This window comes from Nyctereutes procyonoides, unplaced genomic scaffold (assembly GCF_905146905.1).
Source record: "Nyctereutes procyonoides isolate TBG_1078 unplaced genomic scaffold, NYPRO_anot_genome, whole genome shotgun sequence".
In the NCBI taxonomy this organism is placed as follows: domain Eukaryota; kingdom Metazoa; phylum Chordata; class Mammalia; order Carnivora; family Canidae; genus Nyctereutes; species Nyctereutes procyonoides.
Window position 1 is genome coordinate 14091596 of NW_026575024.1, and position 14996 is coordinate 14106591.

The 14996-nt window shown below is 52.1% G+C and overlaps 2 protein-coding genes across 2 annotated transcripts in view; both read left to right on the forward strand.

The window, feature by feature from the left end:
* The window catches only part of SLC13A3 (solute carrier family 13 member 3), a 77631-nt gene extending 75543 nt beyond the window's left edge, over positions 1 to 2088 (forward strand). Inside the window, exon 13 of the mRNA XM_055304820.1 lies at positions 270 to 2088. Coding sequence (XP_055160795.1) covers positions 270 to 446 — 177 coding nt within the window. The 3' untranslated portion in view covers positions 447 to 2088. The remainder of the gene's footprint in view (positions 1 to 269) is intronic.
* Positions 1748 to 13787, forward strand: OCSTAMP (osteoclast stimulatory transmembrane protein). Its single transcript, XM_055344235.1, is given in 6 exon segments — positions 1748 to 1826; positions 8384 to 8498; positions 10925 to 11927; positions 13162 to 13517; positions 13519 to 13657; positions 13659 to 13787. Coding segments are annotated over 6 exon segments (1821 nt in total).
* Positions 13788 to 14996: the final 1209 nt, after the last annotated feature.

Below are 14996 nucleotides of genomic sequence, written 5' to 3' on the forward strand. Positions count from 1 at the left end.
ATCCCCATGACAACTCCAGGGCACAGACCCTGGCACCTAGAAACCACCCGGTGGACAGGGGTGGGGAGCGAGGGGAGAGGCATTTGCAGATCTTTGAGAGGCAGCCTAGGGTAGTGTAAAGATGGAAGGGTCTTGAGCCTCCACCAGCCTGGATTCGTGTCCTGGCACGGAGATCTTGAATGAATGCATTCCTGACTCTGGGCATGCGTTTTCCCATCTGTAGGATGGGCCCTGAGCTGACCCCTCCCTTCATCTGGGCTCCCTTTCAGGTGCGGACAGGCCTCCCAATGAACCTGATGGGCGTCCTGCTGCTCAGCTTAGCCATGAACACTTGGGCACAGAGCATCTTCCAGCTGGGCACCTTCCCGGACTGGGCCGACATCCACTCAGCCAACATCACAGCTCTGCCATCTGCCTTGGCCAACAACACCTTTCGGACCCTTTGAGTCCCGCTCCCGGGACTCTCTTTGGGCTGGGCCCTCCCAGAAGGCTTTTGCCATCACCTGCTGCTAGGACTCTACGGGACGATCAAGCAGTTCTTTTCTGTGATCCAGTATGCAGGAAGCAAGGGTGACCTCCCGTGGTCCACTTGGGCCCACAGGCTCATCATCTAGGACATCCTCTCCTTCTCTTTCATGGAGGTCAGGGCCCAGATATCTCCCAGATCTGCTGCCAGGGAAACAAGCTCCTTTGTCTCTGAGCTGTTTTATGGCTAGGATGCAAGAGAACCCAATTTCATCAATAGGAAGCTAATCCAGAATGGCGTTTGTCTTAAACGGTTGGAGTGGGGGGGGGGGCTATCAATTCCTTTGGGCACAGCTAACATCCCCCATGGCCTACTTGAGGTTACACTCTGGAGAGATCATTGTGCCCTTAGATAACACCTTCCTCAGAGAGGCTTTTGGGGCTGCAATGTTCCAGTATGGTTTTTCCAGCTGTTCACAGCCAGTGTAGGTTTTGCTTGGTTGATGCCCATTCTGTGCCCGTTGTTTGAGTATTACCCCTGCTGATACCCAGCAGCCAGCGTTATTTTCAATCCCTGGAAACAGGGAAGGGATCGATGACTTCCTGAGGCCATGGAGGCTGTGCAAATCCTCCTTGCTGCTCTTCTGGGTGCTGAGCACACCAGGGGAGTTCTAGAAACTCCAGCCAACATCTCTACCCGAGCCCTTTAAGATTTTCCTGTTTAATCTGATTTAGTTTGACCATAATTCTGGGGTCAGGCCAAGCGCCGGCCCCACTGTCTTACAAGTGACCCAAGGTCCCAACAGCGAGGACTCTCCTACATGTGGCCCACAGGGGCCTTTGTAGCTGCCAGCTGCTACCTGTTCCAGAAGCCAGTCTTTACCTCCCTACCCATCCCCACGGGGTAAGCATGTTTAATTAGCAAAGGCCACCATTTTTCAGGAATGAGGGGAAAAAAAGTCAGAAGATAAATTGGGGCCTCATAAAAGGCCAGGATAAAATTTCTCAGGCAGGGAAAATATCATAGCCACCTTCTACAGAGGGGGCCAACTGAGACTTCCCCTGAGCTAGTGGCTGGTAGGGGGCTGTACTAGAAGATTTGATCCCTCCCTGTTTTCAGCAGAAGCTTCTGGGCAGCCCCAGTGAACAGCACAGTATGAGGCCCAGCGGGCACTCCCAGAAGTGCAATGAACGGCCCAGCATTAGCCAGGCACCAGAAAAGGTGCCAGCAGGGGGTCCGGAAGCCTCCTGTCCCCCCACCCCCTTCCTACATCTCTGAGGGATGAAGTTCCCCAAGCAGCATGGGCTGGGACGGTGGCACCCAGAGACTGAACTCATCCTTGGTCCCCGGTACGGCACAAGTGAGTCATGGATGCTTCCCTGGGAGCAGCGGGGAAGAGACAGGAGAGGTCCCCGAGATGGAGGCTGGGCTCCACCTCTTCCCATGTGACTACCTTAGTATTCAGTCACAGTTACAGCCCAAGGGGGTTGGGAGCTGTCCTCCTGGAAAACAGGGGACGAAGAAGTCCATTCACAGAGAAACCTGAGGGACTTGTAACCAGATGAATCGTGATTTCAAATCCTTCTGATTGAAAACACTATGAAATAAAGAGTGGTAATCAACACTGGACCTACAGCTTATTTGCTTTCTGAACATAAGAGAACTTTAAAGCCCTGAATGCCTGAGCTAGAGATTCCATGGAATTGACTTCCCCGACTTCACTTCCTTACCGCTCTCTCCTCTCCGCTCTAACCACGTGCCTATACTATCCTGCCTCAGGGCCTTTGCACATGCAGTTCCCATTGCCAAGAATACTTCACTTCCAAATATGTGCTTGTTTCCTCACTTTATTCAGGTCTCTGCTCAGATGTTCCCTCCCCAGAGAAGCTTCCCGGACCATCTGGTGTAAAATCTTGCCCTCCTCACTCTCCATCTCCTCACTCTGCTGTATTTTTCTTCTTAGTATTTAGTCAGGCTGCTGTATTATGTATTTTCTTGTTTATTAACTTTGTCTCCCTCTAGAATACCAACTTACCAGAACACGAACTTTATTTTGTCGAGTGCCCTAACTCTGGTACCTGGAATGGTTTCTGATACATAGCAGGTGCTCAGTAAATATTTGACCAGTGGATCTATACCAGAATTTATGAGAAAGTAATGTTGCCCTCTGATCTGGGGTCTGTCCTATTCATTTCTTTGCTCATGCCTTCTTCCACTTATTCAGTCAACAACATTTACTTAAAACCTGGTTATGTGCCCATTCACTGTCTCCATCCACGTGGAACTTACCCTCTAGCTGAGGAGACAGGCAGTGAGCAGGTAAACTAATCAGTAAAATGACTCTGGGTCATGATATGGGCTAAGAAGAAGATGAAACTGACTCAGCAGAGACTTCAGCCAGGGTGGTCAGGGAGGACTTTTCTGAGGAGGTGGCACTGGACTGAGACCCGGAGGAGTCAGCCATGTGCTTATGGCAGCATGGGAGAGAGGTGGGTGGCAGGTGTGGGACAGGATCATTGGAAACATACGTGAGACTCATCTCTGGAATACAAGAGGAATATTCAGGAGTCAGAAAGAACAAACACAAGCCAAAATACCTATTTCAGTCTGTGGCTACATAACAAACCACCCCAAAAGGCCCTAGAACACAGCAACTTATTGGCTTTAGTTTCTGCTTTTTTTTTTTTTTGAGAGAGAGAGAGACTATGAGCTGGAGGGGGAGGGGTGCAGAGGGAGAGGGAGAGAGAGAACCTGAAGCAGACTCCACATCCAGCACAGAGCCCAACACGGATCTCCATCTCATGACCTTGAGATCATGACCTGAGCTGAAATCAGACATTTTATCCACTGAACCACCCAGGCACCCCATGTTTCTGCATATAGACCGAGCTCTGCAGGGATGGTTTTGTCTCTGCTCTACGCGATGTGGCCGGGGCCACGCAGCTGGGAGCTTAGCTGGAGCTTGAATGAACACGATGACTGTGGAGCCTCTGAGGAGTCTAGGCCAGACCTCTGAACCTGACAGTGGGCTTCTCAGAAGGCAAAAGCAAAAGCTATGTGGCCCCTTAAGGGCTGGCCTTGGGAGTCTGGGAATTCAACTCCGCCACATTCTATTGGTCAACTCAAGTCCAAAGTTGGCCTGGTTGAAGGGGAACTCAGCTAAACGCAAGTTCCACCAACAACACGCTGATCCGACCAGCAGCAGCGAGGCAAGAGGACAATAAGTGATGGTGGAACGGGAGGAAACTGACCCCCTCCTGTACTGCTGGGGAGACTACGACCTTCTACAGCCAGGCTGGCAAGCAGCATGGAAGTAATTAGGGGAATTTATAACCTGCATGCCCAGTGGCCCACTTTTCCAACTTCTGGGTTCACATCCCAGCAAAATTGTCCCATGGTCACTATGGAGACGATGTAGGAGGATATTCAGGCCACTGTTGCCAGGGGTACCCAGGAGCTGGATGCCACCTAGGTGACCTCCAGGGGGATGGCATTTAAGTGAAACACGGGAACACACTGTGGAAAACTCCGCAATACACAGAAGTGATGAGCAACAGGTCAGTGGAAGGTTCGGGCACACACATACATATTCTGGCGCATATATCAAGAAAGTACAGGCAGGTGGACAGAGGAATGGAAGCAGTGATGGTAAATGAGAACCAAGATGAATAAAAGCCACTGACTGGGGGTTCAGTGGCCACTTGGGACCCCTGGTCTTCCCATGCCGTGTGCCGTTAAGCAGGTCCTTTATGTTTTGGACTTTGGTTTCTTGATCTGAGAGGTGAGAGGTAAAATGTCATAGGCACTGTCTCCAAAGGAAATAGTAAGCACAGGGACTAACTAATTTGAGGACAGCTTAGTAACGAAGTTTGGAACCTAGTTCCAAGGTGTGGGCAGAGGTGAGGAAAATCAGGAGGGAAAGTATAAATCCTCAATAGTGGGAGGGTGAACCTCCCAGCCAAAGCTCTGAGGGACAGAGGCCTAAGTGGGGCTGGCACCTCTATTCCTGGGACACATTCAACACTTGATGACTCTGAAAGCGGGGCACTGCCCTGGATCTTTCTCTACACCTTCCCTCTGTAGGCCTGCTGGCACTCCCCACGACCAAACCCAACTGTATGGGTCAGGGTTCTCCAGAGAAACAGAACCAACAGGATGGAGTATATATGTATTCCCAGGAAAGAGTCCAAAGGCAATCTGTTAGCAGAGCTCCCCCTTGCTCAGGGGAAGTCAGTCTTTTGGTCTTTTCAGACCTTCACCTGATTGGATGAGGCCCACCACATTATGAGGTGGCAATCTGATTTATTCAAACTCCATTAAACTAAATGTACATCTCATCCAAAGACACCTTCACAGGAACATCCAGAATAATGTTTGACCAAAGAGCTGGATGCTGCGGCCCAGCCATGTTGACACAGAAAGCTAACTAATTGTCGCACCCACAGAAGCCAAAATGCAGGAGAGTCCCTTGATGCAGCCCATCCAGGTCTAACACCTGGGTTTAGGGTGGGGAGGAGAAGAGTGGAGACTGGTCTGGAGGGGCAAACTGAGAAAACACGGCAGGGAAGGTTTAGACCAAATCAGAACTTATAATTTAGTGGTCCCCAGGTCTGCATCCAGCCCACAGTCAGGTTTTTTTGGCCGCCTTTCATGAGTTTTAAATTATTAACTGACTGCTAATATTTGTAAATTCAGAAAACCTCACCTTAAAACCTAGATTTGTGGGGCACTCGAGTGGCTCAGTGGTTGAACATCTGCCTTCAGGTCAGATTGTAATCCCGGGGTCCTGGGATTGAGGCCCACATCAGGCTCCCCACAGGGAGCCTGCTTCTCCCTCTGCCTATGTCTCTGGCTCTCTCTGGCTCTCATGAATAAATAAATAAAATTTAAAAAAATTAAAATAAAAGTTGAATAAAAATGTTTTTGAAATAAATTTCACTTTTTTATGCGGCTACTAGAAAATGTTTAATTATACACGCGGCTCGCGCTCTGTTTCTATTGGATAACATTGGCTATTAGGTAAGATTTTAGCCACCTGTCCGTATTCTCAGGCTGAGTGGGTGGTGGCACTATTCCATGCCCACGGGCGGTACAATGCAGTGACTCCAATGTTCTACGGACCTCTGATGCTGATTCTAGATCTGAAGGCTTACCACTTCCTCTTCCTATTCTGTCTTATGGTTCTGAATCCTTCACCCAGAAATTCCCCTCAACAACGCTGATTCTATTTTGGATGATTCAGAAGACCCTTCCGGATGCTGTGGGATTTGGAGCCAGGCCAGCTTTATGTAGGCAGAAGCGACTGCCTACATGTGCTGAGAGAAGTCAAAAATATCTTTTGCCCCTTCCTTCCCTCTGCCACCAAACCCCTAAGTCTTACACATTCACCGAGGCCTTCAGGAAATAACCAAAACGGTCTTTAAACAATAGCTACCTGGTGTCAGTCCAGAAACCGGGCAAATGCTGGTGTCTGCCAGGAGCACTCACCTCTCACGGGCACAAAGCCCTGAAGTTCCCCATGCGTTGGGGACCCTGGCCAGGGATTCTGGCCCAGCGGGAATCACAAAAGCCTGTATAATCAGGTCCGAGCGGCATGGGGCTCACTTAGGCAGAGCTGTCAGCCCAGGTTGGAGAAAGTAGGGCAGGAGCATTTATCTATTTCCTGGGAACTCTACATACGTTACTCCATAGAATCAAACAATCCTGAGAAGTAGGTACTAGCATTCTCATGAGAGCAGAGTCCGTACAAGTTCACAGGACAGTGTCTTGTCCAAGGTCACACAGCACAGTAAGTGACAAAGTTGGCATTCAAATACAGATCTACTATCCCCAGCCCAGAGCCCCTGCAGTTCAGAGGGACAGCTAGACAAAGCTCCCTGCAGGGGTTGTTAGTAGGGGGCCCTCATGCTGGCTTTGGCCCACAGACCTGTTAAGATGGGCCTAAACAATAGTCCTTTTTTTTTTTTTTTTTAATGCTGGCTTTAAAAACTTGGAGACTTTTACATAAAAATGGGAATGACTGGCATCTTTGGAAAAATTGGAAAATCTGATAATATTGGACCTCTTTTCAAAGGACTTCACCCCTCAACTGGAGCAGAGTAGAAGCTGTTCTTTCTGAAAGGGCCTATGCCCTCCCGGCAGTTCACACTGTTTCCATCTGATCTGCTTTGCTTCTTACCTTGGCTGGCTGGCCCCTGCTGGTGCTGGGGTTTCCTGCTCCCTATCTACTTGGGGTCCTCAGTTCTCTGCGGACTTGTTACCTGGCCTGGTTTCCTGGAGGGGCTTGTGATCTGGGTAGGGGGTCAGGCCCTCAAAGGGCCACAGGTGTCCCATTCAATTGTGTGACCATGAGAATGTCACTTCCCCTAACTGGGCCATAGAATACCCTCCTTCAGGCCTGAGCAAGTGACCCAAGCAACACGTCCTTACAAGGGAAAAGGATGGGGAGTCTGGAACACCACCTAGGTGTGTCCTTCCTCACTGGCACATCCTACAGGGTGGAGACCTGGGGGCACAGGGGAAGGCTTCCCAACGAGGCAGCCTACTGGCAGTGATAGAGCACAGAGATGCGGGGGGCAAGGTGTCTGCTTCCAGATGGGGGTTGGCTTTCCAACCAGCCCAGAAGTGTACCTGCCAGGCAATGACTGCAACTGAGCACGCACGCAGGGACCTTGCACTTAAGTGACTACTGTTTTCAGTGCTAGATGCATCTGAAGGTAGCAGGAGTCTTGTGAACACTTCCCTCCACACCAGTAGAGCGCAGTGGCTGACAGTAGACTCTGGAGCAGGACCATTGGCTATAAATGATGGCTCTACCTCTTACTAGCTGAGTGGCTTGGTTAAGGGACTTAGTTCTCTGGATCTGGGTTTTCTGAACTGAGGAATGGAAATAACAATACCTACCACAAAGGGTTGTTGGAAATAAGGATTCAGGGGATTCATTTTCTCTTTTATTTCTTAATTTTTTTAAAGATTTATTTACTTATTCATGAGAGACAGAGACAGAGACATAGGCAGAGGGAGAAGCAGACTTCGCAGAAGCCCAATGCAGGACTTAATCCCGGATCCTGGAATCACTACCTGAGCCTAAGACAGCCACCCAGCTGCTGAACCACCCAGGCTTCCTGGGAATTCATTTTTTTTTAAGATTTTATTTATTTATTCATGAGAGACACAGGGTGAGGCAGAGACAGGCAGAGGAAGAAGTAGGCTCCCTGCAGGGAGCCCAATACAGGACCCAATCCCAAGACCCTGGGATCATGGCCTGAGCCCAAGGCAGATGCTCAACCACTGAGCCCCCCGGGTGCCCCCAGGATTTAGGGAATTCAAATAGAACTCTTGAGAAGTGCCTGATACTTAGCCCGTGCTCAATAAATGTTAACTGTTATAATCCTTCCTCTCTTTTAAGAGGAGGAAACTGATGGGCTCATCTGCTCAAGGTCACACAGAGAAGGAGGGACAGAAGCCAGGTCCACATCAGGCTAAAGACCGAAAGCCAGCTGGAGAGGAGACCAGAGCCACTTGCTTGAAAGAGTCTCGGCAGAGGTCCAGTTGTCTCCCAGAGTAGCAGGAAAGCGGTTCCCCCCACTCGGAGCTGGGAATCAGGCTCCTCTCCGGGGCAAGGGGAAGCCCAGCCGACTTCTAGTCCTGGCACTACCACTAATGAGCCTCAGTTCCTCCCTCTGTGAAATGGGAGCAGTTTTACCTTCCTGCTATAAGGATCACAGATAACTGCTGGGAATAGGCTCCTTCCTCCCACACCTTCCACCCACCCCTGCCTCCAGGAAGAGGAAGAGGAAGCTTGCCCAACCCCCTGGGAGGTGGGCCCAAGTGACCAGGAGGGCTTAATTAAAAACCAAAAAGCAGAAGCAACAGGAGTTCCCGAGTTCTGAGTTCTAGAGAATATAATTCCTCCAGCTTCCTCTCCACCTGCTGTCACCGCCTCAGCCTTGCCTGCCCTGATCTGGACCCACGGCTATTCAGGAAGCATGAGGGCCCACTGGGAGACAGCTGAGTACCTCGCCAGGACCGGGTAGGTCTGGGGACCCTGGACACTGGGACTGCAGGTGAGGAAATAGTGCTCAGGCAGGATGGGTATGAGCTTAGGTCTCAAGCTCTGGCATTCCCTGGCTATGGGACCTTGGGTGAACTCCACCTCTTTGAGCCTCAGTTTCCATATCTGTCAAGGAGCATAGTAACAATGTCTACAGGGAGCTGTAAGAATTAAATGACAAAATGCCCGCCCAGGGCCTGCCGTCCTGCTGGGCTGGGGGGAGGGGGGAGCGGACAGATGGCAGGTGCTTTCCTCGTCATTCCCAACATTCCCTCGGGCCTTGGCCTCCAGAATGACTTGGAGCTGGCTTCCCTTCCCATACCATCTGCATTATTCGCTATTTTTTCAACAGTTACCACGTTCTGAATACTCATCACACAATAGGAGGAGGCTTAGTCCTAAATTAAAATGCCCTGGTGGGAGGGGCCAGAAAGGCCATAATTCATCATCTTCCACTGGTGAGCACTGCAAGTGGGTCCTTAGTGCTGCCGGCTTGTGTAGCATTTCTCTGATTCGTTGACTCTTCCACCCTCTCCTTCCTCTTCGAGCTCCTGCTGCCTCCTCCAGCGTGCCCTCCATCAACGCTGACCTGGCTTTCCTGCCACCCTGGGCAGATATAAGCAATCATACGACAAATATTTAGGGAGCACCGGCTCTATGCCAGACAGTATTCTAGGCCCTTGGACCAAGGGCACTTGGGTGGCTCAGTGGTTGAGCCTCTGCCTTTGGCTCAGGGTGTGATCCTCGGGTCCTAGGATCGAGTCCCATATCAGGATCCCCACAGGTTATCCCTCTGCCTATGTTTTCCCCCCCTCTCTGTGTCTCTCACTAATAAATAAAAAGAAGAAGAAGAAGAAGAAGAAGAAGAAGAAGAAGAAGAAGAAAAGAAGAAGAAGAAGAAGAAGAAAAGAAACTCAACCAAAGTCACACAGATGGTGGTGGGTGGTGAAGTGGGGATTTGAACCCAGGCCCTTAACCACTGCTCTGTTGTATGTCAGAGGAACTGAGAGATTGGTGCCTATCCTCTACCTGTCACTCCTCCCAGCCTTTGTGCTGTCAACCTTACCCACTGCTGTCCCCACCACCATCACCACAGAAAAGATCGCTCCAGGGGGCCTCCGCTTCATCCACACCCCCCTCTTGATTGGCTCGGCCATCTGCAAACCTGTTAGAGTCTCTCACATCTTGGTCCCATTCCCACCATCAGCTTTGGCACCTTTCTGCACACCTTTCCTGCAAACAGGACTCGGTGTGCTCGTGTCTCACGTCCTACTTCTTCTGGTCTCTTCCGGGGTCCCTCTAGTTAGTCAGGTTTTGGCCCAAGATGCCACCAAGCTACTACCCTTTTGGGCACTCACCAGGGACCTCCACGTGGCTAAATCCAAAGGCCATTGCTCAGTGCTCAGCCTTACTGACTGGTCCGCAGCACTTGACATATGTGGTCACTCCCCTCTTCTTGGAACACTTGACTCAATTGGTTCCCCATCACCACATCACCTGGTTCCTCAGCCTCTTTCTTGACCCCCCAGCTGCCAACACATGGTCCTGAGGAGTCTCCTCCTGCCATATGGCTTTAAGTATCATGTGTAAATCAATGACTTTACAGGTCACTTATTTCCCATCCTGGACGACACCTGGGTGTTCTCAGTTCCTCAGGCACCAAACCCCATTGTCATCCCTAATCTCCCTCTTCCTCTCACTCCCACAGCCAGTCAGACTGCCAGTTGTGTTGGCTTCTCCTATAGAACATACCCAGAACCCAACCTCTTCTCACTAATTCCTCTGCCATCATTCTTTAATACAGGCTCTAGGAGGGCAGGGGTTCTTTTCTGTTCCATTCATCCCTGTTTCTCCAGAGCTGAGCCTAAAGTGGTTGTTTCATAAATACAAGGATAACAGAATAGAAAAGCTCCTGAATAGTAGAGGAGACCCCGAAGGAATGTCCAAGAGTTGTCCTTGGTTGGTCCAAGCTAACCAAGATGGTGAATTCAGGTGAAACAGTATCTCTCTCTCTCTCTCCCCATTTTTGTCTCTTTCTTCTTCTCTCTCATCTGTGCTTCTCTCTCCATGACTCTTTCATTCCCCAGGGCGAGGTGTCCCGGCAAAACTGGAAGTATGGACGCAGGCAGCCCAGGCATCCATCCTCACATCCCCAGGATCTGGACTCTTCCCCGACAAGTCCAGTGAGGATAATCCTAGGGCAGGCTCTGACTAGGGGTCAACTGGGGTCCTGTGGGTTTGGGGTGAGTTGCTGGAATTGACCCACAGGGGAAGACTGCCCAACACTGTGGCCAAAGGGGGGGAGCCTGTCAGCAATGGAAGGCTTTGAGGATCAGGGACATTGGGTTGACATCCAACCCCTCGTCCTCCTGAGAGCGCCCCCCTCCCCTGTGTCCTTGGTGCAGGTGGAGTTTCTGGCAGCTAGGGCTCTCCAAGGCCCTTGGCCCACTGCAAGCTGCCTGGGTCACCTTCTCTCAGCCTGTCCCAACCAGCTGTGGCCAGCTGCTGACCCAGCTCCTCCTGTGCGGTTCCCTGGCTGTCGCCACTGCAGGTCTGATGCACCACTGGCTGGTGTCCTCGCTGCTTTATCTCCCCGGACCCTCAGCCACGGTGGCCATTGTGTGTGGCCTCCTGGTCTTCCTGGTGCTCGGCTTGGTGCCCCCCGCCCGCTGTCTGTTTGCACTCAGCATCCCCAGCCTGGGCACGGAGCAGGGCCGCCGCCTGCTCCTGTCCTGGAGTGCTGCCACCCTGGGCGCCGCCGTGGTGCCCAACGTCTTGGCCAACGTGGGCGCTGCCGGGCAGGTGCTGAGATGTGTCACAGAGGGCTCCCTGGAAAGTCTGCTCAACACCACTCAGCAGCTGCACGCGGCGTCCACGGCCTTGGGCCCCACGGGCCAAGCGGGCAGCCGGGCCTTGACGCTGCAGGCCCCGGGCAACGGTTCTGCGTTCCGGCTCCACGTGCTCAGGGCCACTCAGCAGGTGCTGGAGGACTTCTCTGACCTGGAGTCCCTGGCCCAGGGGGCAGTGCTCGGGACCCAGCAGGTGGTCACAGGGCTCTTTACGCTGGGCCTCCTGGTGGACTCAGGCCGGTACCTCCATCACTACCTGACTGACCTGCAGTTTGACAATATCTACGCCACACGGCAGCTGCTTTGGCAGCTGGAAGAGGCCCAGGCCATGCACCTGGTGGCCTCCCCGCCAGCCTGGCTGCTCTGGGCAGCCCGGCCGAAGCTGTCCCCGGGGGAGCTGCTGTGTTGTCTCCTGAGGCTAGGGCTGCTCATCCTGCTCCTGATGGCCACAGCTGTGACGGTGGCCACAGACCACGTGGCCTTTCTCCTGGCTCAGGCCGCCGTGGACTGGGCCCAGAAGCTGCCCACAGTGCCCATCACGCTCACGGTCAAGTACGATGTAAGTGCTGGTGACGGGAAGAGGGGACTAGAGTGGCTTCCTGGTAGGAAGAGGCGGGGTGTGTTAACCACTTGATTTGCAATTGAATTTCATTAGCCTTCAGGTCCCAGCCCTTAGAAAAGCTATGGGACCCTGGGGCATTTCCAGAGAGACTCCTTTGATTTCCACCCCAGCCCAAAACAGTGGGTTCAATTCTCACTCCTGGGGCAGATGAGGATATAGATACCCAACGACTTGAAAATAATTGGACCCCCCCCCCCAAGTTACTCTTTTCCTGAGTGGCAAGGTGTCCAAGCTTCATTTTCCTCACTTGTACAAGCTGGATCAATCCTCCTCACCCTGCTTGCTTATTGTGAGCCTTAACATGTGGTCATCTGTAAAAGTACCTGGTGAATTATTCTGATGTTAAAAGAGAATCCCTGGGTGGCTTAGCGGTTTAGCGCCTGCCTTCGACCCAGGGCCTGATCCTGGAGTCCCGGGATCAAGTCCCACGTCGGGCTCCCTGCATGGAGCCTGCTTCTCCCTCTGCCTTTGTCTCTGCCTCTCTCTCTCTCTCTCTCTCTCTCTCTCTGTGTCTCTCGTGAATAAATCAATAAAATCTTAAAAAAAGAGAGAGAGAGAATAAAATACCTCCGTGAGCCCCCTGCACTGAGCCCAGCAGAGAAGTCAGCCCTGGGCAGAACCAGGATCCAATTCAAAAAGTCTGACTCCAGAGTCAAATGGTTAACCTCTGACCTCACTGCCTCCCTACACCTGCTCCAACATACCGCAAGGGAAATGTAGAGCCTAATTCTTAGGATGTTGGGACCCGCCTTGGCTGGGACTGACCCCCTGGGTTGGCCATCTCATTATGTGACCTCAGGCTTCCCATCTCTTCAGAGAGGCTCATACTGGACTCAACCTCATAGGATCATGAGTATTTGTTGGAAAAGACATCTAAAGTATTCACGAAGGGCTTAGCAAAGAATAAACGCCCATAGTACCCATTTGTTTTCTCTAAAGCATTCCGTTCAGAACCTCGTAATAAAGATAGCATTTGTACAGTGCTTTTTGTTGGTCAGAAAGCCTTCTTCAGACTCCTGATCTCATCATCTGATGCCCCTCAGTCCCCAGGAGGCAGGAGGCTGTGTTACTTCTGGGCCCATCCTGCAGAGGAGGGCAAGCAGCCGCCAAGTGGTGGGTGTCCAGGAATGGCTGGGTGTCTGTTGATGCGGCTTTTTATTCCTCTTTGAAGGCCACATACACGGTCCTGGGCTTCGTCCCCTTCCTCTTCAACCAGCCCCCTCCGGAGAGCCCCTTCCTCTCCACTCACAACTCCTTGCAGTGGGAGCTCCGCTTCACCTCCCCGGGCTGCCCGCTGCTGCCCGCCCAGCGCCCCCGCACCGCCGCCCCCCTGGTGGCCGGGGCCCTGCAGCTGGCGGCTTGTGCCACCGTCCTGCTGGAGACCTACGCCCGGCGCCTGCGGCACACCATCGCCGCTTCCTTCTTCTCTGCCCAGGAGGCCAGGAGGGTCCGCCACCTTCACGCCCGGCTCCAGCGCAGATACGACAGGCACAGAGGCCAGCGGCCGCCCGCGGGGACGCCCTCCTGCTCCCGACCCCCGGGCTTGCCAGCACCCACCCAGCACGGATAGCCAGGCCTACCGCGTGCTGGACGCTGCGAAGAACAGAGGGCACGAGGGCCGAGGGGAAGGCGCCTGGGAGCCCACAGACCTTGGTCTTCCTGCTGCTCTGCTGTGTGACCTTGGGTAGATTGCTTCACCTCTCTGAGCCTCAGTTTCCACAACTGCATAATAATAACCCATGTGACCTACTTTCCACCTGGGGATGTGGGAGGGAAGGAATTCGATATTGGGCATAAAAGGCTTCAAGAAGCAGTAAAACCCTTGGCACAGTGAAGACCAGAAAGTGTGGAGACAGCTCGAGGTTCCTCCCAGCCAGTTGGGGGGTCAACCGAGGCTCTCCTCTGTATCCACTGCTTTCCCTGGTAGACGGAAACTTCACATGGCGAATGCCTCTAAACGCTCCCAGAACTTACTTATATGTCCCCTGAATCCTCCTTAGATTAAGCTATCTAAAATTTTCTTGAGTTTATAAACAAGGTATTTATTAAATCCTAAATTAAGTTATGTTAACACTTTTCAAATTCCTTTGGGGATTTCCCATCGGGGTTGCCAGGGTTGAGCAAATAAAAATACACGACACCCGGTTCCATTTGAATTTCGGATAAATAACAAATATGGCTTTAGTATAAGTACCTCCTTGGGGCATTCTTATTCCTAAACATACTGATACCAAACCTGTATTTGTAGCTTATCTGAAATTCAAATGGGACTGAGTAACCCATATTTTATCTGGCAACTGCATCCTCATTGAAATTCTAGGAAAAGGGGGATCCCTGGGTGGCTCAGTGGTTTAGTGCCTCCCTTTGGTCCAGGGCGTGATCCTGGAGTCCTGGGATCGACAGGCATGGAGGCCAGTGGCTGCCCCCGGGGACTCCTTCCTGCTCCCAACACCTGGGCCTGCCAGCCTGGGTAAGAGGTAAGGACCCTGGTAAGAGGGTCCTGGGACCCCCTTGCATCGGGCTCCCTGCATGGAGCCTGCTTCTCTCTCTGCCTGCGTCTCTACCTCTCTCTCTCTGTGTCTCTCATGAATAAATAAATAAAATCTTAAAAAAAAAAAAAAGAAATTCTAGGAAAACCCCAGTTCTCTCCTCTGTGGACTTGGTATTCTCTGTTCCCTCTAGATCATTCTCTGCCCTTCTCTTTTCCAGGAATTTGTACCTCCGTGCATTGAATCACCCTGGCCCCTCTGGCCGATGACTTCTAATTGGGCTTGGCCAGTGGGAGATGCTAGCAGGTGATCCAAAGCAGGAGAGGAGAGAGATGTTGGGTTTGGTGTTCCTGAGGCCCTCTGGGCTACTTGGCAGATGCCAGATTCCATCACCGGCAGCCACAGCTCCTCTCTGGCTGGGCAGCCCCTCACGGTGGCGTAGATGCCCCTGGGTTCTGGAAGGGTACGGCTTCCACAGGTGCTGGTCTCTGAGAGCCTCACCATCCTTCCTTTTACC